Here is a 25122-nt window from a genome sequence, read left to right as displayed (position 1 = left end):
GATACGTTGATATGACACAGCCCTCGAGTTTCCGGGGCACGGCTCTGAGAATCTATTTTTACCAAGGGGTCCCAATGACCCTGATGAGTAGCCAAGTTTGGGAAATAAGACCGGGGCTCAGGCAGGTGCCTGTGCTTACGTCCTGGACCCCGAGGGTCCCGGCTTTCGTTTTGATAAAGTCTTGGGACCTGCCTGCATTTTCTCCACCATAAGATGGGAGGTCATAATATGAGCAGCCCCTGCCTATTAGCTCGTGACAAGACACCTGTTCCTATTTTGCGATCAACACTCATTACCCCACAGCCCAAGTTCAGGGATTCCTGGGGTGTTGGCCCAGATCTGAACTGCATAAGGAGCTTGGTACACCAGGGATCCTCAAGGGTTTGAAAGACAGGCTCAGAGAGTTCCAGGTGCCCCACTCCCCCATGTCTTCACTAGAATTCCTGTGACTACTCTTGGTCCTGCCACTGGCTACCTCTTTATCCCATTGGTATCACCAGCCTCTGTGAACCGGCCTTAAGAGCCCATGCCCCTGGGCTTGCTAGAAGGATCCTTGGAGCTGCTGGTAGACCACCACTAGTTAACTGAGACAACCCTAGAGCTCAGAAATGCTGCAGAAGGCATTCTAGGACCAGAGGGAGCCCTTCCCTCCCTCTCCCTTTGTGTTCTAAGGGGTGGACTTGGGATTTCAGTGTCTATGACACCAATGCCTGAGCTCCTAGGTGCCTAACAGCAGCTTTGGGCCGAGGAGTGTTTTAAGCATGAGGGGCAGCTGTACAGTCCATTTCTTTCCCTTTCCAGAATAGCAGAGTCCTGGTGTCACTCCTTCCTCAGAGCAGGGGGACTCTCAGTGCTTGGGAGCAGGGCCTCCCCAGGGCCGGTCATGGTTTCGTGCATGCTGCCCATGACTGTTGGATCCTGGGCATTGGGGACCACTAGTTAGCACCTCCCCACTTCTTCCATGCCCCCAGATTTGGCTCCTGCCATGCAGTTCTAGATACAGCTCAGGACACAGACTGTGGGGTCCAGTAGCCAGGGTGAAGTCTTCCCATGCTGCCTGAGACGTCGCCCAGGCTCAGTCGCCGTCCTGCTGGTAGGTCAGACCTAGGGGAACCCACAGAACGTAGTTCTGCTGATGGCCCGCAGATGGCTGTTTGCACAAAGCCCTGTCTTTGTTTGCTGAGGATCCGAGCCTTGTGAACGGGGCTGGGGGCTATAATGCAAGCTCCCATGGAAGCTTCCCAAATGAGAATCTCTTGGGTCAAGCTGTATCCATCCTGGGTGTCACTCGACAGTTCAAGAATTGTCTCTCAGCCCATGGGGTCTGAAGCCAACACGGAGGGGTCTGGTTCGAGAGCTCAGGGCATGAGGCAGGAGTCATCGCCTGAACACCCCCTTCCCTGACCCTTCCCGAGTGAGACATCCCCAGATCCCACCAGTGTCCCGGCTCTCGGTGGTGGTGGTGGTAGTGGTGGTGGTGGTGGTGGTGGTGGTATCCTCATCTGGATGGGCCCCGTCCCACTCATGCATGCCATGCTCCCCAGCTGCTCCTGCTCCTTCTGGAGGGAGTTCTGGAAGGGCCCAGGCTTGTCTCCATCCCCGGAGGACTGACAGGGTGGACAGAGAGAGGCAGCATTCACAGATGACACATCTAGGGCACCAGATGTGCTGAGAGGACACATGGTGGCTGAGTCTAGGAAGCCTGCTGGGATGCAGGGCCTGCCATAGTGACCTCCGTTGGACCATGCCGCTTCTCTGCTTCAAACCCTGCAGCGGGCGCCCCCAGAGTGGCTGATTCCCGAGGATTTGCATTTCTAGAGATCTTCATGCTGCTGGTCCAGGACCCCACTGTGAGAGACCCTCCCATGTTCTATCAGCACTGGGCTGTGTGATCTGACACTTGTGATGGAGGGTCACTTCTACGGCTGGGTGATTAAAAGCATCGTGGCTTCTCCCTGTTCTGTCAGCACACACATTCTGGGAGGGACGGCGGTGCCACGATGGGGGCGGCCCCGTGGCGAGGAACCTTGGCCCCCACCTGCATCCGTGTGAGTGCAGCATCTCAGAAGTGGCTCCTCCAGCCCCACTCAAGCCTTCGGATGACACAGCGCCAGCTAAGACCCTGATGGGGACCTCACGGGAGAGCCGGAACCATGCCACGAAGCCCCTCCTGGAACCGTGTGACATCATCAACGCTGTTCATCCCATCTGCTGAGTTTGGGGTGGTTTCTGATGCAGCAAGAGATACTTAGTACTTTCTGAACTTGACTCCCATGTGCCTTTCCCAGGGAGGCCTTGCTTGGCCACCCTTCTAAAATCACACCCTTCTAAAATCAACAGTAAAATACTGTTTTTTATTCCTCTTCCCTGCTTCATTCTTTAGCACATACCTCCGTCTAACCTGATCTGTTTCACTTTCTTACCCTCCTTCCACTCCCATCAGAAAATTTTAAATTTTCATTCATGGAAAAGTTGATGTGTCAATATTTCCAAACTAGACAGAATAGCATCATGACTGCTAGAACATATGCCAAGGGAGGAGGGTGTTTAACCCGTTCTGTTTCCTGCAGTGTCCACGGGGTGCAGAACACAGCCAGACGCAGAGTAGGCTTTTGAGTATAGTACAGTTATATTCAATAATAGAATTGATTACGTTGTAGCAAATATTTACCATGTCATAAAGATTTCTGATGTTTATGTGAAATCAGTATAGTCACACTTTAAATTTAGAGGATGATTCTCACCCAAAGAGTGGCATATAGAGGAAAAAAGTGCTGTTTTGGGGGTAGCTCCTGGAGCCCCAACACAGAGCCTTGGGGGTGTTGGTGTCACTGGCACGGTGGAGGGTGTCCCTGCTGACAGACTGAGTCACAGTTCTGCTGCTTCTCTCTCAGGCCTCAGCATCTTCCTTTAGAAAAGGAAATGGGGGATGCCTGGGTGGTTCACTGGTCAAGCGTCTGCCTTGGGCTCAGGTCATGATCTCGGGGTCCTGGGATCCCGGGCTCCCTTCTCAGTGGGGAGCCTGCTTCTCCCTCTGCCTGATGCCCCTCCCCCTGGCTCATGCTCCCTCTCTCAAATAAATAAATAAAATCTTAAAAGGAAATGGAAATGATAGCACCCATTTTGTAATAATTCTGGGGGCCCTGAAGGAGATGCCCAGTGTGGACGGACTTGGGGTAGACCAGGCAGGAATGGGTGTTCAGAGAGCAGTGGTTCATTTCCTGTGGAGAGTCTGTGGTTGGAGTTCAGGTTTCATTTAATTATAAGAAGGGGCTGGGAATGTCCTGTCACCAGAGACCCCTAATTGCCATGATTGCAAAGCCAGGGGCACAGGAAACACTGGGACATGGGAGGGAACCAGTGTCTGCTGCTGAGATCCCCAAGGGAGAGACGTGCAGGACCCTCTGGGCGCTGACTTGGGCTCTGGTGTGCTGTACCTTCCCTTGGTGGAGGCTGACCTGATTGCAGATTCTGCACAGCGGGGCCTAAGGCAGAACCAAGGTGCAGGGCTTGGGGGTGTCCCCTGATGCTTCTGGGACCTGCCTTCTTGGTTGGGGTGCAGGACGTGACCAAGGAGACTAGGGCAGCCCCGGGGTGGGGGTAGAGGGGACTAGCTTCTAGCATGGTTGGAGCAGGGGCTGGAGAAGGGAGCAGCAGCGCTGCTATTGGGCTAGGAAAACCTGAGCAGAGCCTAGCAGACCCTCCCAGTGAGGAAAATGGGGGGTGGGAGATGGGGTCTAGGAGAGAAGCCAAGGTTGGGGCCACCCCCAAGCAAGGGAGACTGGAAGTAGTGGAGAGAAGAGAGATGAAGAAGCAACAATTAGAGGTTTAGAAGGAAGAATGTTGGGGGGAAGGTAAGGAGGAGGGGGCTGCAGGAATCTCAGAGCCCATCCAGGACCCTAAAGGGCCCAATTCCCCCAGAGCTGGTACCTCTGGTAATTCATCTGGTAGCCACCAGGGGCAGTAGAGAGCCACCACACCGGAGTAGGGGGTGGTTGCAGAGCCGGTGGTGGAGTGTGGGGGAGCGGGGAGGGGAGGGGTGTCAGGGTGGGACATTGTGTAAGGCAGGTCACTAGGACCAATGACCGAGATCCAGGGGGTCCTTGTAGCTTTCCCACTGGAAGCCGCTCTTTCTAAGGCAAGCAGGATCTAGTCTTAACAAGGACAATGCCATCCAGAAGTAACCGTGTAAGATTAGTAACTGATACCTTGCTTCCTATCTTAGGATCAGTATCATTATCACAGTCATTATTATTTTAAGGAGGGGCCGTCTGTGCTTTGAATCCCAGGCTTACATCTCTGTCCGCCTTTCGGCTATACTTACCCCCAGGAGTTTTATTCTCCGTGGCAGTCATTGTCGTCCACTGATGAGGAAATTAAAACTCTCTGGCCTGGAGCATCTGTGGCTAGGAGAACAACCTCCCTGGGCTCAAACAGTCCACAGGCTGGTTGATCTGTGTGTGTGTGTGTGTGTGTGTGTGTGTGTATGTGTTTCCAGTTTGGGTGGAGGAAGTCAGAATGAGTTAGGGTTGCCCTTGGGGAAAAATGTGTTTTTCATGGATTGAGTTGGATGGGCAGTGTCTCCAAGAACACATCTCACTTCTTCCGCTCTGACCTTCCTGTGTGCACTCCCCCCCTCCACCCCGCCCCAAGCCTTTGGGGCGTGCCTGGCCATGGTTCTCCTAGTAGGAGTCTGGATGTTTCTGGAACCCTCTGGAACCTTCTGGAACCCTCCTCTATCCCTCTAACCCTCAGGGGTAGAACCCAGGATTCCATCAGGCCCCAAGGTGCTGTTTCAGTTTTGCTTGGTCGAGGAGACTGGCGTGCTGTAAACAGATTAGGGAATCTTTTATGGGAAAAAGCCTAGAAATGGCTTCCTCTCCATGGGTGGTATGGTCCTCTGGGGTGACGTTTCCTGCTGCTGGTGAGGTCAGTCAGCCAGGGTCCCCGTGGCTCGCTCCAGACATCCGCCCAGCCTGGCCTGGCTGCGTTCCTGTCTCGGGCTTGCGGGGATCTGTGTTTCGGGTTGGCCGGAGAGGACCAGGACAGGGAGGTGGGCTGGGCTGAATCCTTCAGTCCATTCTCTTGCCCTGATGAAGTTTGGCCTGACTGTTGTGGTTCTTGTGGGATGGAGGGGCTCCAGCTTCCGGGGGGCCTGGAAGTGACCCCAGCCAGCTCAGCCATGCCACTGTCTCCATGCTGCGCGTCCCCTCTCCCCGCAGCACTCCGGGTTACTCCATTTGCCACCAGGAGTCACTGTGGAGTTCTCTTGGGACCCATGAATGCAGCTCCTGACCACATAGAATCTGGTTTCATCTTGGCCTAGAAGAGCTGGCGTGCCCTCGTAGATAGCCCAGCTGACTTAGGAACCCAGCCTTCCAGGTGTTTGCTGCCCTGCTCCCAGCTGACTTTCACAGGCTCCAAGAGGGCAGAAGGAGCCGCCAGGTCTTCTCTGAAATCAGGTCGGTGGCATCAGCCACCAAAAGGGTTGGAGGAAATGGTCCCCAGGACTCGGCTAGGAGGCTCTGCAGCTGGAGATATCTGGGTGACACACCAGGGCATTGACTCTAGAACGTTTACGCGTTTGGCAGCAGGGTTCTCCCTGACTCAGTCTGGGAAGGCTGCATGGTGGAAGAGGCATTTTAGTTGAGACTTGACTACTAATGAATAATATTGATCTGGCCATCCAGAGATGGTGGTGGGGGTGAGGGAAGGACTACAGCAAAGGCATGTTCCAAGACCAGCAGATGTGCGGGAGTGGAGTCAATGGGAGGTCAATGTTATTCTGTGTGCTGGGTGGGGGAGGAGCCTGCAAAGGATCGTCCCCCTGTGTGTGTGACCTGTAGTGAGAGCAGGGCTCTGGGTGAGCCTGCCGCCCCCTCCTCCCATGGGAAGCCAGTGAGCCTGCTTTTCTGGTCACTTCTAGACATGAAGGGACCTTAATCCCTCTCTACCCCGAGTTCTGGAGCCCTAAGCTCCTTAAACCCAAACAGAGGGTTTAAGGTTTTTAAGCCCACTGATCAAAGCTGGAAGGCAGGAGTGTCGGGTCCAAAAAGACCAGTGAGCCCAACCCTTTCATTTCAGATGAAGAATCAGAGGACCAGAGAGGTGGTCTGACTTGCCCAGGCCTGCACAGCCGATGACAGGCAGAGCTGAGGCAGGAACCTGCTTCTCTTGACGGGGCGCCCTCATGGAGAGAAGCCATTGAAAAGCTATGTTTATTTCTGTTTTTAGTCTTTGAGACCATCAAGATTTTAGTAATAGAATTTTTTATTAAATAATGTCATGTCCACGTAATGGACTCTCAAAAATAGCTTTATAGGGGTGTTTGGCACGAATACAGTGATTGCCTTGAGTGGGTACCACTATCGATCTCCTTTTACAGAGGAGGAAACCAAGGAGCCAGGAGGACAGGGAGCTTGGCAGAGGTTCGGTGGGCGGGGAGAGACAGAGCTGGGATTCCAACCCAGGCAGTCTGGTTCCAGAAAAGATACCAAAGGGTTGATAGGGAAGACTTCTGAGCTGTGGAACTCTGGATACTACTTTTTTCTTCCTTTCTTTTTTTTCAAGATATTGTTTATTTGAGAGAGCGAGAGCAAGCATGCATGGCAGGGGGCGGGGCAGAGGGAGACGGAGAGACAGACGGAGAGGCAGACAGAGCAGGAAGCCTGATGCGGGGCTTGATCCCAGGACCCTAAGATCATGACCTGAGCTGAAGACAGGTGCTTAACCAACTGAGCCCCCTCTAGGGTTCTAGATACAGCTCTCTTCTCTGTTTTTTTTACATGGTCAAATTATATGGAGTGAGAAAAGATCATTTTTATCACTGGATGACTTCATAAGAAGTCTCTGCTCTCAGGGGTGACATGGGGGGAGGGGGGCGAGCCCATGGGTGCAAGTGTTCGTTGTTTTCCTGGCTGGCCGGCGTAGCTGGGCATCTGGGGAGGGAGAAGTGGCCAGTGTGGTGCAGGGGCTGTAATTCAGACGAGGTGTAGGACTGTAGAGCTGGGAAGGACTTGGAAAATCACCCCCATTTGACAGAGTACCCCCCACCCCCATCTCTGTCTAGACCCCAGGCAATAGCTCCTTCCTCTGGCTTGGGGGTTTCGGGTAACAGTGGGCACTTGGGAGAAGTGTCCGGGCAGATGTGGAGTTGTGTGAGTTGGCAGCCTTGGGGGATTGAAGGGGGCGATGGGGGATGTTTCCGAGGGTGCCCCGTAAAGAGAAACTGTGTTGTCATGGGAGGAGGAAGGGGGATGACGTGGGGCAGAAAGCCAGCTCCTGCTTCCCAGGGGTTGGCCAGGAAGGTGGCTGGCCAGGTCTCTACGTTTTCCAGCTCTGCTCTGGGACCCTCTGAGATTTTGCCCTATGAGCTTCTCAAAGTGATTGTGTTTCTTTCTTTGACCAGAGACCACCTGGGAACGTCCCAGCAGTTCTCCTGGGATTCCAGCCAGCCCTGGCCCTCACAGGAGCTCTCTGCCTCCAACAGGTACAGTCAACTCACTCCTTTGGGGCAACTGTTGGTGGGGGGCAGGGGCACACAGACCCACCTTCCCTGGAAAAGCCAAGACTCTGGGTTCTGGGGTCCGGAACCTGGCTGGGGATCTTGCCAAACCCAGGGAGCAAGTTAGAGGGCTAGGAGGGTGGGCTGTCCCTGGCTGTGTCAGCAGCAACCTGACCCTCCATCCCTATCAGGTGCTTAGGGAGGGAAGATGGCCAGGGCCGGTGAGACCTCAGGGCTGTAAACTGTCTGCTGGTCTGGGTACCCAAAGTGGGGGCAGAATTTCCTGCACTATTCGGAATGCATCAAGGAGTAAAAGTTAACAGAGGCAGATTTTTACAGGGTGGCTTTTGAATAGAATGTTCTAGAAGGCACTTGGGATTGCTGGCAGGGTGTGAGTTCTCTGTCTGCAAAGGCAATCAAGGGGAGGTGGTTGAGGTCGACCTTCCTTTCCAGGAGCAGTTTGATTTAGAGCCCTTGACCCATCCATCTGGATCCCAGCCCTCAGAGGACACCCACGCTGTTGGCTGTGGCACTCCCATACTAGACTGTATGCTCCCTGAGGGTCGACACTTTGTCCCCCCTTGTCTTCTGTGGAATCAGTTCCCAGACATGGGCTGACTTCAGTGTTGCGGGAACTCACGAATGTCCCCACAATCCCAGAGGGGCGTGAACCCCATTTGTTGGTCTTTGGACTTTATGCGTCAACCAGGCAAAGCCCGGAAGTCGTGGTTCTGGTGGTGGCCTGGAATTTAAACGCTGGCAGCTTTGAAACTGGTGGCCACCCGCTGTAGCTGGACTGAGGTGGGGAGGCACGCGGGAGGAGTAGGGTAAGGAGGGGAGAAGCAGGAGCCCATGTGGAGGATGGTGAGAGCCTGTACAACCTTCACGGGACCTCAGGTCATCGGAGGTCTACAGAGCTTCCCTACCCCATCACAGGTGACCAAGGCAAAATCCAAAATAATGACCAAATGAGGGGCTGACTGACTGTGTGAGCCTGTGCGTGCAGACCGGCGAAGAAAGGACAAGCAACTTTTAACCTTTGGATCAGAGGAAGGGTCGCGGGTCCCGAGAGTGGGCTGCCTTTCACGGAGAGGGGTCCTAGATATGCTCTCCCACTGATACATTGAGAACTCAAAGTAGATTCTATGTTGCATAGACTATAAAGCTGTATGACCGAAGTATTTTATTTCTGGAAATGAGAATTGCTCCAGGAGAACTCAAAAAGCAACATGGTAGGAAAATAGAGGGCTGGGGAATCAGCCGAGGCCCGGGAGACGGGGTGCACAGGTTTTCTAGGCTTTTTACATGTTGTTATTTACATTGTGTGTGTGCATGTTATACTTAAAAAAAAAATGCGAACAAAAATTCAAACAGAGAGGAATCCTCTTGGGAAGGACGGAAATGGGGCATTTGCTCGTAATTCCCTAGGGACAGGGCGAGCCCTGTATTGTGAGAACCTGTCTCCAGAGCCGAGCCCATTCAGCCTTCCTACCTGTTGTGTGGACCACAGGCCGTTCCGGGCACGCTGCCTTCCTTGTTGTCATTCTGGTGTTTTTGTTTTTGTTCCTTTTAACAACAGAGTTGCCAGCGGGAATAACGGGGAGGCCTGGGCATATGTGGGTGTCAGGCGTGCGCTGCCTCGGCCTGTTGTGGCCTGCCACAGAGGCCGGGCTGGCAGGGCTGGTGGAGCTGCAGGGGCGGGAGGGGACTTGCCGTCCATGTCAGTGGGGTCACCTCCCCCCGGTGCAGTCCCCAGCAGCAGCCTGTTTGGGGGTTATCCCCCCAGAAGGGGGAACTGGGAGGAACTTGCCCTCCTCTGCCTGCAGCCGCAGGGTGCCGGGACACCTGTTCCCAAGTCCGGGGGAATCTAGATCTGTCAAGTTCTCTGCCAAAAAGGGTCTTGTAGCCACGGGCAGCTGGAAGTTCTGCCTACTCTCCGGCCCTGTGGAGGCGCAGCGGGCCCATCAGCATTCTGATGAAGACCCTGTTTGATCCGTTGCTTCCTTCCGCCCTTGTTAGCCAGTACTACTAGTACTGGTACTAGTTATGTACGAACTAGTTAGGTTTTCCTGCCCCTAGCGCAGTGGTTCTCACCCCTGGGGGTGATTTTTCCAGGGATGCATTGCCCAGGGCAGCCTTAGAACCCCCCGCCCCCCACCCAGGGTTTTTCCAGCCCCTTGTGTCGGTAATGCCAGGGTTGAGGAGCTCCGTCCCGGGCTGACAGACCACAGCTCCTTGACATGAGGAGCAGAAGCCTAATCCACAGAAGCCTCGTTCTGTGCCTCCGAGCCCCACCTGTCATGGGTTCCATGGGAATCTGATGCATCCCGCTGTCAGCGTGTCCCCCTCGGTCTAGGAGAGGCCTCGTGGTTTCCTTCCCTCCTGGTCCTGCACATCAGGCTGCCTCTCCTGGTTGTGGCATCTTCGGTTAAGATATAGAAATGACCGCTTGTCAGACTGGGGGCCTCGGGAACCCTGCATTCTCCTCGCCAGGCCTTGTTTGACCCGTTTACACAGTACGAGGGCCTGCAGGGAGGTCGTGGCTCGGGTCCTGTCCAGCCCTCTGTGGATCACAACTCTTGCTTCTCTCCACCCCACACCACGGACACATGTCAACTCCGTGTCCATGCTTGGGGATGGAGGGAGGGAAAGAGTCCTACCCATGAGGGTCTAGGAGCCTCTGTGATATTTTGACATCTTTTCTAGCTTTTGAACAAAACCTGTACTCTAAAGAATGAAATAGTAGCCACACGGGCATTTTTCTCTATGGGGCAAGCTAGGTTTTTCCCAGATACTCTCTCATTCCATTGACAGGCAGCTTTACGAAGATTGAAGGGCTCGGTGGGGACATGGGGTTGCTGGAGCTTAACTGTCTCCTGCCCCCACACTCCTGGGGTTGTCAGCTCCCCTCCTGGGGCCCACTCAGGGACCCAGTTCTCAACCACCCTTGTACTCAAGCTTCTGCAAATGCATGAGTGGTGGGGTTTCAAGTCTTTCCTTCAAAGACTATGCCAGATGTTTTTCTCGGTACCTGAGATCAAGTCATAGATGAGCCACACCGGAGTTTGGAATGGCTCCCAGGAACCCACGTTCTAGCGGGGAACTTGGGCAAACAAGCCAAGGTGAAATGGGACAGATTGTCCTTGCATGTTCTCATGCAAGGCATTAAAGTCAGACAGTGGGACAGAGTGGGATGGCAGAGTCAGGGATGGCCCCAGTGAGGAGAAGATGGGTGTGTTGGGGGTGTGGGGTGGGGGGTGTGGTGGTGAAGTATTCTGGGCCAGGGAGAAGCCAGTGCAAAGGCCCTGGGGCAGGAGTGATGTTAGTGGGGTTTGGAACACAAAAGCAGGCCAGTGTGGCTTGAGGGTGGGGGACAAGGGGGAGAGTGGTAGGTGATGAGGGGAGATCAGTCAGCAGGGATAGAATCTGCTGGACCCCCAAGCTGCAGGAATGTGGTGGGATTTTATCCTGAGCACAGCAGTTGGACTGAGGGTTAAGAGTGACATGCAGTAGGGATGTCTTGTCTTCACGAGACACTACCTTCTCAAAGCTACCAGGCTGTACTCAGCTGTGTCAGGATGGCTCTTGGTTAAACAGCAACGGGCATTCCTTGCAGTGGAGGGTGGGAGGTAGGGAGTGAGACCAGCATGGAAAATTCCACCACATTCATCGACCACAGATATCCTGGATGGTCGTTTCTGAAGAAGAACATGGAAAAGTAGACCAGGAAAGATATCCATGAGAACCCCTAAGGAAACCAGCCAAAGCCAGCTCAGGCAGCCTCCCCTTCATGGAGGCAGAAGGGTGAGGAGGTCCTTGGTTCAACTCTTTTAAGTTGTAGCTTCATGAGCTCATGGAGAAGGCTTGAAGAGCACCTGTAGACAGCGGTTGATTTCTTGGTGCAGGTTGGTCAGACGCTGGATGCAGAGCCAGCCAGGTGACCAGCCGGGGGTTGGGGGGGAGATCTGGGAACACGCCCAGCACCCTCCCCCCAACAAAGAGGATTCTGCTCTTTGAGTGTTGGGTGCCGCTTAGAGGGTTAGCACTGAGCTGGGCAATTTTCCTCCACTACCTCCTTGAAGACCACCGGCGTCGGGAGCTGTGTTTATCCCATAGATTTACTGGAGGCGTTCCACGCCAGGTTTTCTGGGTGAGGTCCACATAGCTGTAAAGTTGGAGCCCAAACTGAAGAGAAAAGGCTCTATTCAGTCACTGCTGTGAATATTAAAAATAATCCTTGGGCTGATTTACTGTGCAGGGTGGACGCCGTGATTTATGGGCAGAGTAAAAAACAAGGTTCTAGGAGTTTCGTGGACGTAAAATGGGTAAAATGAAGGAGAGTGCACAGTAGCGTGGTCCAGTAGAACTTTCCAGGATAACAGAAATGTGCTTTGTCTACGCTGTCGGCTGTGGTAGCGCTGGGCGCATGGCTGGTGGACCCGTGAAATGTGTCCAGTGCAGCCAAGGAACGGAATTCTTAGCTTAATTTTACTTAATATATTTTTTATAAAATTTTGGAGTAACTTTAGGTTTACAGAGGAATTACGAAGCCAGTACAGAGAGTTCCTATATGTCCTGGCCTCAGTTTCCCCAGTGGTTAATATCCTACATGACTGGGGTACGTTTGGTCGGAAGTAGGAAACGGACGTCGTATGTCACCCTTAACTAAATATTACGCGGACTTCATCAGATTTTCCCCTAATGTCCTCTTTCTGTTCTGGGTTCTAATCCTGGATATCACATGGCACTTATATTTTATTTATTTTATTTATATCTAATTGGTTAGAGAGCGCCTGGGTGGCTCAGTGGGGTAAGCGCCAACTCTTGGTTTCAGCTCAGGTCATGATCTCAGGGTCCTCGGATCGAGCCCCGCATCAGGCTCTCTGCTCAGCGGAGAGTTGTCTCCTCCTTCTCTGTGCTCTCTCTCTCTCTCTCTCTCAAATAAATAAAGAAAATCTTTTAAAGAAAATATTTTAAAAAATAAATAAATGTAATTGGTTAGCATTTAAAGAACTCTCTATGACTAGCACTGGTCCCATCAGCTGGAGCAGGTGTAGAGAGCGAGTGAATTCCTTTCCGAGCTTCCCACCCTGGGATGTGCATTTGAGCTTTTGTTTTTCTGTTTCTTAAAGGCGGGAGGAAGTCCCATCTTCTAGTGAGTCGCCCTGCTGGTGAGGGGGTGGGAGTTATCGGGAAGCCTGGGTTCACATTCTGGCTTTGCCCAGCCTGCGGGCTTGACTCTACTGAGGGACACTTAGCTGATGGGCAGGCCTCCAGATCACAGGGGAGTGAGCGAGGTCCCTTTGAGTTCATGGAGCAGCCAGACAGGAGGAGCTCTCTGCTTCCCAGGGGCCTCTGCTCAGGGGACTCCCCCTCTCCCCACCCCCAATCAAAAAACCCTAAACCAAAAACCCTAACAGCTGTCCTCTCCCACATAGTTGCAAAGCAGGACCCTCCCTGGGTCCTACAGAGTTAGCAAGTCATGAGGCCTAGAACATTTCCATGGCCCTTAGCCAGATCTCACCATTGACTCAGGAAAGGCCAAGGGCTGGGGCACCACCCGCTGGAAGGGGGGCTTGCATGTTCCTCACTGTGTCTCATCAGTTCTGGTCCCAGAGGATCTCACCGAAGCCCCGGACAGTAGCCACAGGCTTTCAACTGTGTACAATCATGTGGGCAGATACATTGTGGGTTCTATTTTGGGGAATAGAGTTTACGTTCTAGACAGTTGGGGAAGACCATGAAAAACCAGGTGGCCAGACCGATGTTTCCAGGCCCAAAGATTCTAACGTACTGCTGCTCCCCCAAGCAGAGCGACTGGGTAGACGCAGCCTCCCTCAACCACATGGCCTGTGGTAAGGGCGTGAGGCAGGGATCGTGCCCACGGGACCGTTGGAGGTGCTGAGCACAACCCTGGCCCTGGCACATGGTTCACCCGACTTCAAAACCTGCCTTCACACAGCCACAGCTGTTTCCAAAGTGGGTTCTGTGGTATACTTGCTTTTCTGCCCCACCGGGGCTCTGTGTCCGTGTAAGTGTGGGAACACCACACACACACTGTTGCCTCGCTTGAGGTTCACCAAGCACATCACCATGTGCGAGTACCCGTTTTGTAGGGCTTCACAGATGTTGGGTTTTCTGCAGATGGAAGGTTTGGGGTCACCCCGCATGCAGCGAGAATGTCAGCACCATGTTTCCCAATGGCGTTTTCCCACATTGCATCTCGGTGTCACATGTGGGCCATGCTCTTGATCTTTCAAGCTTTTTCATTCTAATTATATTTGTTGTGGGAACTTGCTCTGTGGTCAGAGATCTTTGATGTTACTATTGTAATTGTGTTGGGACGAGCGTACGCCAAGTGCCCTATAGGACAGTGAACTTCACTGATGAGTGTGGTGTGTGTTCTGACCACTCCACTGACCAGCCACCACCCCCCGCCCCAACCTCCTCTCCTTGACCTTCCTGTTTCCTGAGACACAATCATATTGAAATGTGGCCAATTAACCCCACAGAGGCCTCTAAGTGTTCAAGGGAAAGGAAGAGTCACGCGTCTCTCACTTGAAATCACAACCTGGAAATGGTTACACTTAGTGAGGAAAGTGTGTTGAGAGCCGAGGTCGGCCGAAAGCTTGGCCTCTTGTGCCAAAGCAAGCCAAGTCGTGAAATTGTGAACGCAGAGGAAAGTGCTTGAAGGAAAATACACTGCTACTTCGGTGAACACACGAATGGCAAGAAAGAGAAACAGCCTTCTTCAGCGTGGAGAGTCTCTGTGGTCTGGACAAGGTCAAAGCAGCCCCAATGTTCCCTTAAGCCAGAAGCCTAACCCAGAGCAAGGCCCTAATGCTCTTCAATTCTGTGAAGGCCGAGAGAGATGAGGAAGCCACAGAAGAAAATTCTGAAGTGAGCAGAGGTCAGTTCAGGAGGTTTAAGGAAAGAAGCCGTCTCCCTGACATGAAAGGGCAAGGTCAAGTAACAAGTCCTACAGCAGGTTCTCCAGAAGATGGAGCTGAGCTAACAATGAAGGTGGCTACACTCGGCAACAGATCTTCAGTGTGGGTGAAACTGCCCTCTGGTGGAAGAAGACGCCACATAGAACTTTCATAGCTGGAGAGGAGAAGTCAGTGCCTGGTTTCAAAGCTTCAGAGGACAGACAACTGACTCTCTGGCTAGGAGCTCATGCAGCTGGTGACTTTAAGTTGCAGCCAATGCTCCTTTACGTTCCGAGAATCCCAGGGCCCTTCAGAATGATGCTAGATCTGCTCTGCCCATGCTCTACCCGTGCACAAACAAAGCCTCCACGACAGCACATCTGTTTATGACCTAGTTTCCTGAATATTTTAAGCCACTGTGGAGACCCACTGCTCAGCAAAAAGGATTCTTTTCAAAATATGGTGGCTCACTGACCATGCACCCAGTCTCCCCAGAGCTCTGATGGAGATGGGCAGTGAGATCTGTGTCATTTGCATTCCCGCCTACACGACAGTCATTGGCACCCCATAGGTCAGGGAGTCATTTTGACCTTCAAGCTTCAGTATTTAAGAAACCTATTTTGTAAGTCTCTAGCTGCCATACATAACAATTCCTCTGATGGATTTGGGCAAGGTACATGGAAAACCTTCTGGAAAGGATTCTCCCTCCTACGTGCCATTAAGAACGTTCATGATGCATGAGAAGAGGTCACAATATCGACACGAACAGGAGTTTGGAGGAAGTCGATTCCAACACTCAAGGATGACTCTTGGGGGGTGGTCAAGACTCGAATGGAGGCGGTCACTGCAGATGTGGTAGAAACAGCAGGAGACCTAAAATCGGAAGTGGAGCCAGGAGGTGGGATTGAATGGCTGCAATCTCATGACAAAACCAGTGGATGACGAGTGGCTTCTTAGGGAGGAGCATAGAACGTGGTTTCCCGAGATGGCATCTACTGCTGCTGAAGTTGCTGAGATGACAACAAAACATTGAGAATATTCTGTGAACTTTGTTGATAAAGTCGACTGCAATATGAAAGAGGTTCTCTCATGGGTCAGATGCTATCAAACAGTGTCACATGCTGCAGAGGAATCAGCTGTGAAAAGGTCACTCAGTGTAGCCAATTTCACTGTTGTCTTGTTTTAAGAAATTGCCACGGTCATCCCAGCCTTCGGCACCCACCACCCTGAGCGGTCAGCAGCCATCAATGCTGAGGCAAGACCCTCCAGCAGCAAAAAGAGGAGGCCTCAGATGATGGCTAATAGTTTGGTTTGGGTCGTTTTTAGCAATAAAGCGTTTTTAAATTAAGTATGCACGTATTTTAGACACAATGTCACTGCACACTTGATAGAGCAGAGCGTAAACATAACTTCTATGTGAACTGAGAAGTCAAAACTTTAGTCCGACTCTCCTTCTTGTGATGTTTGCCTTATTAGTCTGGACCCCCACGTGCAGTATCTCTGAGATGTGCCTGTATGTAGAAAGGCCTCCCTATAATAAAGCGATTTTATCTGAATAATGGGAGCACTGGTCCCACAGTCTTTGGATCATAAGACTTGACCTCTACCTTCACTGCTTCGCACGTGGAACAGATATCATGCCGTATGGGTGTCGTGTGTCGCACGCCCCGGGAAACGCTGCATTCCGCCACGTTGACTGTGTGAATTGGAGGAGGGGGTGAGTTTTAGGGGCAAGGCCTTGGGGCTCCCGGGCCTCTTCAATTTGAGGAGAGAGGGTATGTGTTTATTCCAGAAAAAAAAAAAAGAGAGAGAGAGATTGCACCCGACCTAAAGAAGGCGGAAAGGGGGCCATCTCCAGGGCTGATTTTCTTGTTTGAGAGAACAAGTCTACTCTTGGAGCCTCTTAAGGAATGGAAGTGTGGACAGTGGGGTATGGAGGACGGAGCTTTCTCAACTGGGGGGGCTGTAGCTGGAGGGGAAGCAGAGCTCCTGGGAGTGTGAATTCTGGGCAGCAGGCATTGCTGGGTCTTCTCTGTTGCGTGGCCTCTCCTGACAACTCTTGCTATGCTCCCTTCCTGGTTTTACTCACATGCTCTGCCTCTGCCCCCAGAAGACCTCCTTCTTTCCCTTTCTACCCCCATACCTGTCCTCCCCTCTTGTGACTCCTCTCTCACGCCCTCTCTCTGTTTAACTACACACAAAGAGAAATGAAATGTGTGCATGTGTATTTATATTTGTGTTTGAAATTATGAAAGTCACAACATAATCGCTTTCGGTTCCCTTTGTTCTTATCTTAAAAACAGCTGAATTTGGCATTTTCCTTTTTTTTTGGGGGGGGGGTATCCGCAGACTGAGTTATGTTCCCGTGGTAATGCGCAATCCTTGACCAATTTTATTTGAATCCCAACCCTACCTCCTGGAGGCTGGAGGCTTCAAAAGCACCCATTTCTGGCCTCACTTGGTTTGCATCTAACCCCCTATAAACTGAGAAAGCCCAGGGGACTAGAAATAATCAGGGATGTTCATGGGTGAGTCGTAACTGTTCGGCTCTCCACCCGTCACTTTTCTGAGTGCGCCTGGGACTGGGAGAGGGAAAACACAGCAAGAGAAGAGCAGGGGAGAGCTAGCTGCTGGTTGGGGAGACATGGTTGGATGGGAAATCATTTTTTCTTTCCCAGTAATTGTTTTGACATGGAGAATAATTAGCCAGCAGCTGACAGCTCAGAACTGAAGTGAGAACAAGGGAATGGATTAGGAGCAGAATACCCCTGCGTTCGGCAGTTCCTGGCCACTGTTCGTGCGGCGGGCGGGGTGCCTGGCGGATGCTGGAGGCAAAGACAGACAGCGGTATACCAAGGGTGCATTTTTAGGTGCCATGAGGGGAGGGAGTGGGGGTCAGAAGGAGCTGGAGACAGCCTTGGTGTACGGGGACCCAAGATCATCAAAGGTGATGACCGCTTCCAAGCTAAAACCTGCTCAGGTAAGAATTGACGTATTTCGTGTTTTGTAGTCCCACGGAACTGTGGTTTGGTTCTTCTGTTGTTACCTCTGGTAGATTATCAGGATCAGAGTAATGCTGACTTTTGTATAATCAACTGAGATACTGCACACATGTTTCCAAACTCTTAGTGTAGTTTGTGTCTAGGTATTTTTTTTGTTGAGCATTTGGACGAATTTGCCCATACAACCGTCTAGGTCCGGTGCCTTTCGGAGGGGGTCCTTTTTCATTTTTCAAAGGTTTTACTCATTTTGGTGTTTCTAGTATCCTTTGAAACTATTTTTGATCATTCAGTTCTTTTTTTTTTTTAAGAGTTATTTGTTTATTTATTTGACAGAGAGAGAGATCACAAGTAGGCAGAGAGACAGGCACAGGTGAGGGGGGGGATGCAGGCTCCCTGCTGAGCAGAGAGCCCGACGTGAGGCTTGATCCCAGGACCCTGACATCACGACCCGAGCTGAAGGCAGAGGCCCAACCCACTGAGCCACCCAGGCACCCCTGCTCATTCAGTGCTTATGGAAGGTTATGTATTCATTAGCCCACAGTCCTAAATCCTATGTTCTTGCATTTAAAAAAGAATCTCTTACAAGATCAGCTTATGTTTTCTTTCCAATTCCACATTCTGAGCATTCATACCCTCTCTCAGGCTCAGATGAGATGGGCTGACCTGCTTTTTTAGTGTTGTGATTCTCCCCCCTCCCCACAGTGACCCCCCCAAAAAGAGAACTCGCCTGAGTTGCAGATGTCATCCTGTTTCCTACCCCATTCTTTTCTAGGGCTGTACTTGTATCCCTTTCTCATGTTTTCCTTTTATTCCTGTATTGGTTTTTAAAAGTTTTTCTGCATTCTTAATTTGAGTGCTCAGTCCATTTATTTGTTTCTCCTTGGTTTTGGTAATAGAGTAATGAAGGCTACAGATCTTCCTCCAAGCAGAACTCAAGCCTTATCCCATCTGTTTTGATATGTTCTTCCTGATTATTTTCTAAATATTGTGTTAATTACGGTTTTAAAATTTTCTTTGACCTGATACCAGGAGGGCATTTTCTTGATTTTCCAAGTGTTTGGAAGTTGGGGGGTGGCGGGGATGGAGACCTTCTGTATTTGTTCTTTCGTTACTAATGTTTGCTCTTATTGCTTTCTGGTCCAAGAATGTGGCCTGCGTGATTTATGCCTTTTGTGATTTACCAGGACCTTGTTTGTGGCTTTGGTATATGCCCAGGCTTTTTTAAATGTTCTGTGGCATGTTGGCAAAAGATGTTATCTTGGACGCCTGGGTGGCTCAGTCAGTGAAGCGTCTGCCTTTGGCTCAGGTCATGATCTCAGGGTCCTGGGATCGAGCCCCACATTTGGCTCCCTGCTCTGCTCCTCTAAAAAAAAAAAAAAAAAAAGATGTTATCTTTGTTCTTGGCCCATGATCTTTAATACCTCACTCATTCAGCCTTCTCAGTGAATCACTGAGATAGTCTACATCCTTACTTTAGTCTAACAACTCCTGTCGTCTTTAGATTCTCCGGCATATGCGTGTTCTCCGTTTCAGTGCTGTGCTGTTTGATAAACGGCAGTTCTCAAAGATGACGCCTTCACCGTGTATTATACTGATCATTAGTCTGTGCCCTTCCTGGTGTAGCTTATGTCAACAGGAGTAGCTTCTTCTTGATCCCCTCAACGTTCTCTGATGCTCTTGGAATCCCACGTCCCGCTCCCCTCACATCAGGGGGGCTCAATGGAGAGCATCAGCATTTAACCGGCTGCCAAGGGACCTAAGTGCAGGCCAGGGCTGTGACTGGCCATGCAGGTTAATTTCTTGGTTGCAATGGGGGCCAGCCACATGCCTGGTTTTCTGTTGCCTTCCTGTGTCTGTGCGCACCCTTCTCCCAGAGTATCAGGCCAGCCCTCCCGATCCCGGAGATGCCCAGCTACCCAGAGGGGTCTGCAGAAGCGGTCTGTTTCTGCTCCACAGGGGGCACTGGATTTTTTTTTTTGCTGCAGATGGTGGAGAATGGGGCACCCCCAGCATGAAAGCAGTCCGGTGTGGGGTGGTCTACATCACCCCATTGCTTGCCTCCAGCAAATCAGTAGATGTCAGTGACTTTCAGCCAAGTTCTCCCCTTGCTTCCTGCCACACCACAGGATATCTTCTCCGGACATCTGCATGGTCTATATGTTGTGGCAATAAACTCCAAGCCTTGGCATGCAAAAAGCGTGCTTCCCTGGCATCTGGAGATCATGCAGGCTTAGGGCTCGAGGCAGTGGGATTCAGGAGCAGAAGCAGTGACCTCCCCTCCCTCCATCTACCCCTCTCTCCTTCTCATGAATTACTACCCAACTCAAAGCCTCCTTTGGCAAGTACTGCCACCGTTTGATTTTCATGCCAACAGAGTAAGTTTCAAGGCTGGGTAGAATTATCCCCATCTCACAGATCTGGAAGCTGAGGCTCACGGAGGAAGAACAGCCCCCTAAGCTCATGTAACCATGTTTGCAAGAGAGCAGCATCCCCGCTCTGGGAACCAAGATTGCACGGGTCCCAGGGCGTACTTGTGGCATCACGAACATGCAGGGCTATTGTTGGGAGCTTTGAATCGGCATTGATGGAGACGCGCCGTGGAAACTGGCAAAGGCTACAAGCCAGCACCCGCCCCTCCGCCTTAGAGAGCAGGCTGATTAGCACACCTTGCGAGCACGGGTGTCATTGGGGTAGAACTTTTTCTTTTCTTTTTCTTTTCTTTTTTTTTTTTTTTTTTTTACTTTAGGAAAACTGAGATTCAAAAGGGATGCCCCGTGATCCCCTCCAGCTATTAATTGGCAAAACCAAATTTCATGGAAATCAGTAAACCCCATGTTCTTTTCATTCTATACTGGTATTACAGAGGGCGAGGGGGGGTGTTCCTCCGGGGACATGCCCACAGGGGGCGGAGGGGCCGCCGGCCTCCCTGGGAAGAGCCCGACCCTGGATCAGCACCCGTGGCTGCTGATGGGGCATTTCCAGTGGCGGCTGTAGGACTGCAGTGAGCTCCTATCATGAAGCACGTCCGTCCGTCCATCCGGTTCAGAAAGAAACACGGTCCCCCGAGAGTTCCGCTTTTGGGAGCTGGGGGTTAGCGAGATGCTTGTGGCCTGTCTCCAGCTCCATGAACCCTGGAGAGATGGTCCTGGCTTGGTGAGACATCTCAGAGGCCGGCAGGCAGTGAGGTGGGCACAGGGACCGCGGCTGCAGGCCCTTGACGTCACCCGCGTGTGGCCTGCGTGGCCTCTGAGCAGTGTTTCTCTCCCACAGTGAATGGATACCACGTGTCAGGGACCCCAGCGTACCCTCCCGAGACTGCCCACATGAGTGTCCGAAAATCCACCGGTGATTCCCAGGTAAGGGGTCGTTTTACGGGAGATAGGGGTTGCCCTTTGGCAGACCCACGGAGGTGTCTTGAAGAGACGGCACCAGACGGGGGTCCAGGCGACTGCAGCACGGGTCTGCCCCAAATAGAAAGCGTCTGTATATCTGGGTCATTCCCGTGTACCATGCTTGGGGGAGAATAGGCAACTGTGGTTTGTTGGTTTTCTCTAGGGGTTGAGGGTGGCTGGAGTGGGGTGATGGCGATGGATTGTGACCTTCGTTAGGGCAGAGGGGTTGCCCCATCCTGCCGTCGGGATTCCTGATACACACCACCTCGGTTTCTGTCACTTTAAGAAAATGGGTGGGGTCGGGCCACTTTCCTTCTTCTACGCACCCCCTTTCCCCCACCCCCCGGACTTGTATATTCTCTCTGGAGAAGGGGATTTGGTAAAATGTTTTCTTACCTTTAATAATCTAGTGCAGAGACCATGATGGGATGGGAAGAAAGAGAATGGTGTCAGATTCATTCCTGTCCTGTTTCCTCATTCATCCTGTCCGTTGACACCTGCACAGACACCTGTCTGTACCTTTCCCGTCTGACAGGCGGGGCCACCGAGTCTCAGGCTGCTTAAGCGACTCGGGTAGGTGACACGAATACTGATGGTCAGTCTGGACTCAGTGCCGAGCCCCGTGGTGGGCCATGTCCGAGGAAGTGACGTGTGGCTTATTTATTCTCCCCATCAGTGGTACCCAGAAGATGTTCTCAATGAGGGCTCCACCTCTTCAGGCCCTGCCAGCTCTCTCTGGGCCCCAGGGGGATGACGGTGACAGTGACAGTCGCTGGTGTTCAGAATGAGAGTAGATGCTTGTTATCCACAATGGCGGGTCCCCTGCACCAGCCACTGAAAGAAGGACCTCATGCCCTGTTGCTGCAGTCGGCTTAAAATGCAACACTTAGCTTTCATGCAGGCAAGAGCGTTCCTTTCTGGAAACTTCCTGAAGTTGTCTTAGGAGGGTGAGCATCAGGCTCAGCTGGCATCCTGGAAAAGAATTCGGACGTCCGCTTGGACCGAGCCTTCTTACATTCTGATGGACTCTCTCATCGTGCCAGCCTCTTGTTAAAATGTAGATTCTGATTCGAGACATCTAGGAAGGATCCTGAGGCCAGGCAGTCCCCAGAGTGATTCCTGATGATGCTGGTGATGCTGGTAATGCTGGTGATGCTGATGCTGGTGATGCTGGTGATGCTGATGCTGGTGATGCTGATGCTGGTGATGCTGGTGATGCTGGTGATGCTGATGCTGGTGATGCTGGTGATTCTGGTGATGCTGATGCTGGTGATGCTGGTGATGCGGATGCTGGTGATGCTGATGCTGGTGATGCTGATGCTGGTGATGCTGGTGATGCTGATGCTGGTGATGCTGGTGATGCTGATGCTGGTGATGCTGATGCTGGTGATGGTGAGGGAACTGTGCCCGAGCCAGGAGGGTCTGGGTCTGGTCAATAGTACACAGTGTATGTTGGCGTGTCCCCTTCATGCCCCTGCCCGGGTCACGCATCACACGCAGCCCTGGCACTGTGTGTTTTCTGCTGAGCTCCCCCCCCCCACCCCAGCCTTTCCAGCACAGCCTCTGTCAGTCTAATTGGAAGAAGCTGATTTACCACCTGGCTGCGGACGGCTTTCTGAAGCCATCAGCCCAAGTTCTGCTGTGTTATAACATACCACCCCCCCAAAAACCAGTGCTCCCCCCCGCCCAGCCCCAAAATACCGTGCAGTTGTTCCTGAACTTTAAATTTTTTTTTTTTTAACGTATATTGATTGAACTTCTCAGAAGCTGCTTGGACCCGGGAATATCCCCATGCAGCATCTGTTCTTGGAAGACATTCAGGGATTCTGATTGGTGTGGCCAGTGTTCCCTCAAGCATTATTTACGGCCCTGCGGCAGGGGACCCAACAGAAGTGTCCAGTGGCGGGGGGAGGGGTACGGTGGCATCTGGTACCGCACAGCCAGCCCGCTCTCTCACGCGGACGCGAAAGCCCATTTTTGAAGAAAAGTTGACGAATTGAAGAAAAGACAGAACCTGATGCCGAGCAGGAAATGCAACACGCCCGCTCCGTTACACAGCCAGGGTCACTCAGGAGGAGGAAACCCACAGGTTCGGGAAGACGAAGGATGCGGAAAAAAAGAAATGAGAATGGTGGTGTTGGTCCTCTCTGCGGCTAAGCGTGACGCTCCGTGGGGACTTTGTCTGGAGACGTTTTGGTCGTCACCGCTGGGGACCGGGGCATAGTGAGGAAGGTTCTGGAATATGACCAGTCATCCCACAGGGCACAGGACAGCCCCCCCACCTCCCACCCCCGCCGGCCACAAAGAATTAACCAGTTCAAAAACACAGTGGTGTTGAGGTCGAGAGACCTTGGTCCGAAGAACTTTCTCTTTATACGTTGCAAGATCTTTCACATTTCCTCAAATGAACACATTTTACTTGAGTAGGAGGCAGGTGCCTGGCGCATTAGGAGAAGCAGGCTACCCGTATTTGGGGATGTGGGGCCATCCTGTGGAGACCCAGGAGGGGGTAGGGAGCGGCTGCTTTAAGGAGCAGGGGGAGTGCATTCTTTCTGGACCATAATGGGGAGAGTTGAGGTATTGTCGGAGTAACAGGAATAAATCACGCAGCGCAGAGAGAGCCAATACGGTCTCTGACCAGTTCCCAGAACTGGAAGGTAGCGTGTCATTTTTTTAGGCCGTGCAAGGCTCTCCACAAAGGTGCTCGGGGCCAATCACAGAAACAGGATGAGAAGTTTTAGTGCTTACAGAGTGCAGTCAACAGATGATCCCTGATCTATACAGCGCCCTTGAGCATGCGTAGCATTGACTCACGCGGTCGCGTAGCATTGACTCACGCGGTCCCGGGCTGCCGGTTGTAACGGACAACGGTGAAGGCATAGTAATACCGGAAGAATGAACGAATGAGCAAACGAGCTCAGGGCCATTTGAGATACAGGGTTGGGGGCAGATCAAAACGCTTGCCCAGGGTATGCTCCAAGCCCTGTGTGTTCTCTTTTCGGTGAGCCGGTATCCCTCAAGCAAGCTTATCAGGGAAATGACAATGTGGGTGGGGGGAACGTGTCCCCACTGCCTCCTGTCTGGGGTTGGACTGCCCTCTCCTCCCCGAGTCCTGGGAGACCAGATGGCTGGGCACAGGTGATGGGGATCTGGCGCCACCCAGTGGAGGTTTCTGGCCTGCAACCCTGGGGTGGGCTTCCCAGATACTAGATAAATGGGGCCCACTGGACTGGGGGGCCGGGACATCAGAGGCTGAGTTTCTCTGGCCTTTGCAGAAGCACATCCTGGCCTGTCTCTGCCCACCTGCCCCATGGTAGGATCCCTCTGATCCCTGTGCATGTGGAGCAGGCGAGGGACGAGTCCACACCCTTTTGTGAAACCCTTTCCATTGTCGTGCTTTCCTATATGGGAGAGGAGAAACGGGTGGGACCAAGGGCTTGGAAACTTAAGGGTCTGAATGGAGAAGGGGGCTTGAGGTGGAGGTACGATACTGAAACTCACCCACCTAACGGGACCTCCCCCCCACTCAGTCCACTGACATGTGTTCCTTTGAGCGTCTCTTCCGTGGCCCAGGCACCGAGTCACAGGCAGACAGAGCCCCTGCCTTGGTTGAGGCTTGTAGCTGGCGCCAGAGAAGACCGGAGATTTCATGTGGGCCGTGGTAAACACTGGAGGAAGTATGTGCTCTGGGCACCTGCTCGGGTGGCCGTGGGTGTGCTAGAAACATCCGTGATGAGCTATAGAAGAAGACATGGTCAGCTGAGACTGGACACAAGAGGGAGGGGTTAGCTTAGCCCAGGGTGGGGGTGGGGAATAGCCTTCTGGGTGGAGGGAACAGCACATGTGGATGCCTAGAGGAGGGGAAGGAGAGCTGCAGTTTCAACAAACCTGCAGAGGCTGATGGGGCTGTGATTTACTGCATCAGCAGGTGGGGGGTGTAGAGGGGCTGGAGGAGTCTGCAAACCTATTGTGAGGAGTTTGGATTTCAGTGGTGCCAGGAAGTCATTGAGAGGTTTCATTCTGGATCCCCCCTGCCAAGGAGGTGGGACCCAGGCTATTCACGGGCCAGGAGATAGGGTCAGAAGACCCGCCCAGCCCTGGCTGGTGGGTCAGTTGTGAACAGCTTGCTCTGTTTTGTAGGTCACCACCCCCGCGGGTCCTCACCTCACAGTAACAGCAGCGTGGCCCAGGCCAGAGGAGGACACCAGGCTGGGGAGGGACTTTTAAGAAGGAAAGGAGTACAACTTTCTAGAATCATAGGCAACAGCCATTAAAACAAAACAAAACAACAACAA

The 25122-nt window shown here is 52.3% G+C and overlaps 1 protein-coding gene across 5 annotated transcripts in view; it reads left to right on the top strand.

The window, feature by feature from the left end:
- The window catches only part of GAS7 (growth arrest specific 7), a 191359-nt gene that overhangs the window by 130793 nt on the left and 35444 nt on the right, over positions 1-25122 (top strand). For all 5 annotated transcript variants that reach the window (XM_044249090.1, XM_044249092.1, XM_044249094.1 and 2 more), the window contains exons 3-4: positions 7409-7489; positions 20706-20791. In XM_044249090.1, coding sequence (XP_044105025.1) covers positions 7409-7489; positions 20706-20791 — 167 coding nt within the window. The remainder of the gene's footprint in view (positions 1-7408; positions 7490-20705; positions 20792-25122) is intronic.

This window comes from Neovison vison, chromosome 5 (assembly GCF_020171115.1).
Source record: "Neovison vison isolate M4711 chromosome 5, ASM_NN_V1, whole genome shotgun sequence".
In the NCBI taxonomy this organism is placed as follows: Eukaryota; Metazoa; Chordata; class Mammalia; order Carnivora; family Mustelidae; genus Neogale; species Neogale vison.
The sequence above is the reverse complement of the archived record's forward strand: the minus strand, read 5'-3'. Positions and strand labels throughout refer to the sequence as shown.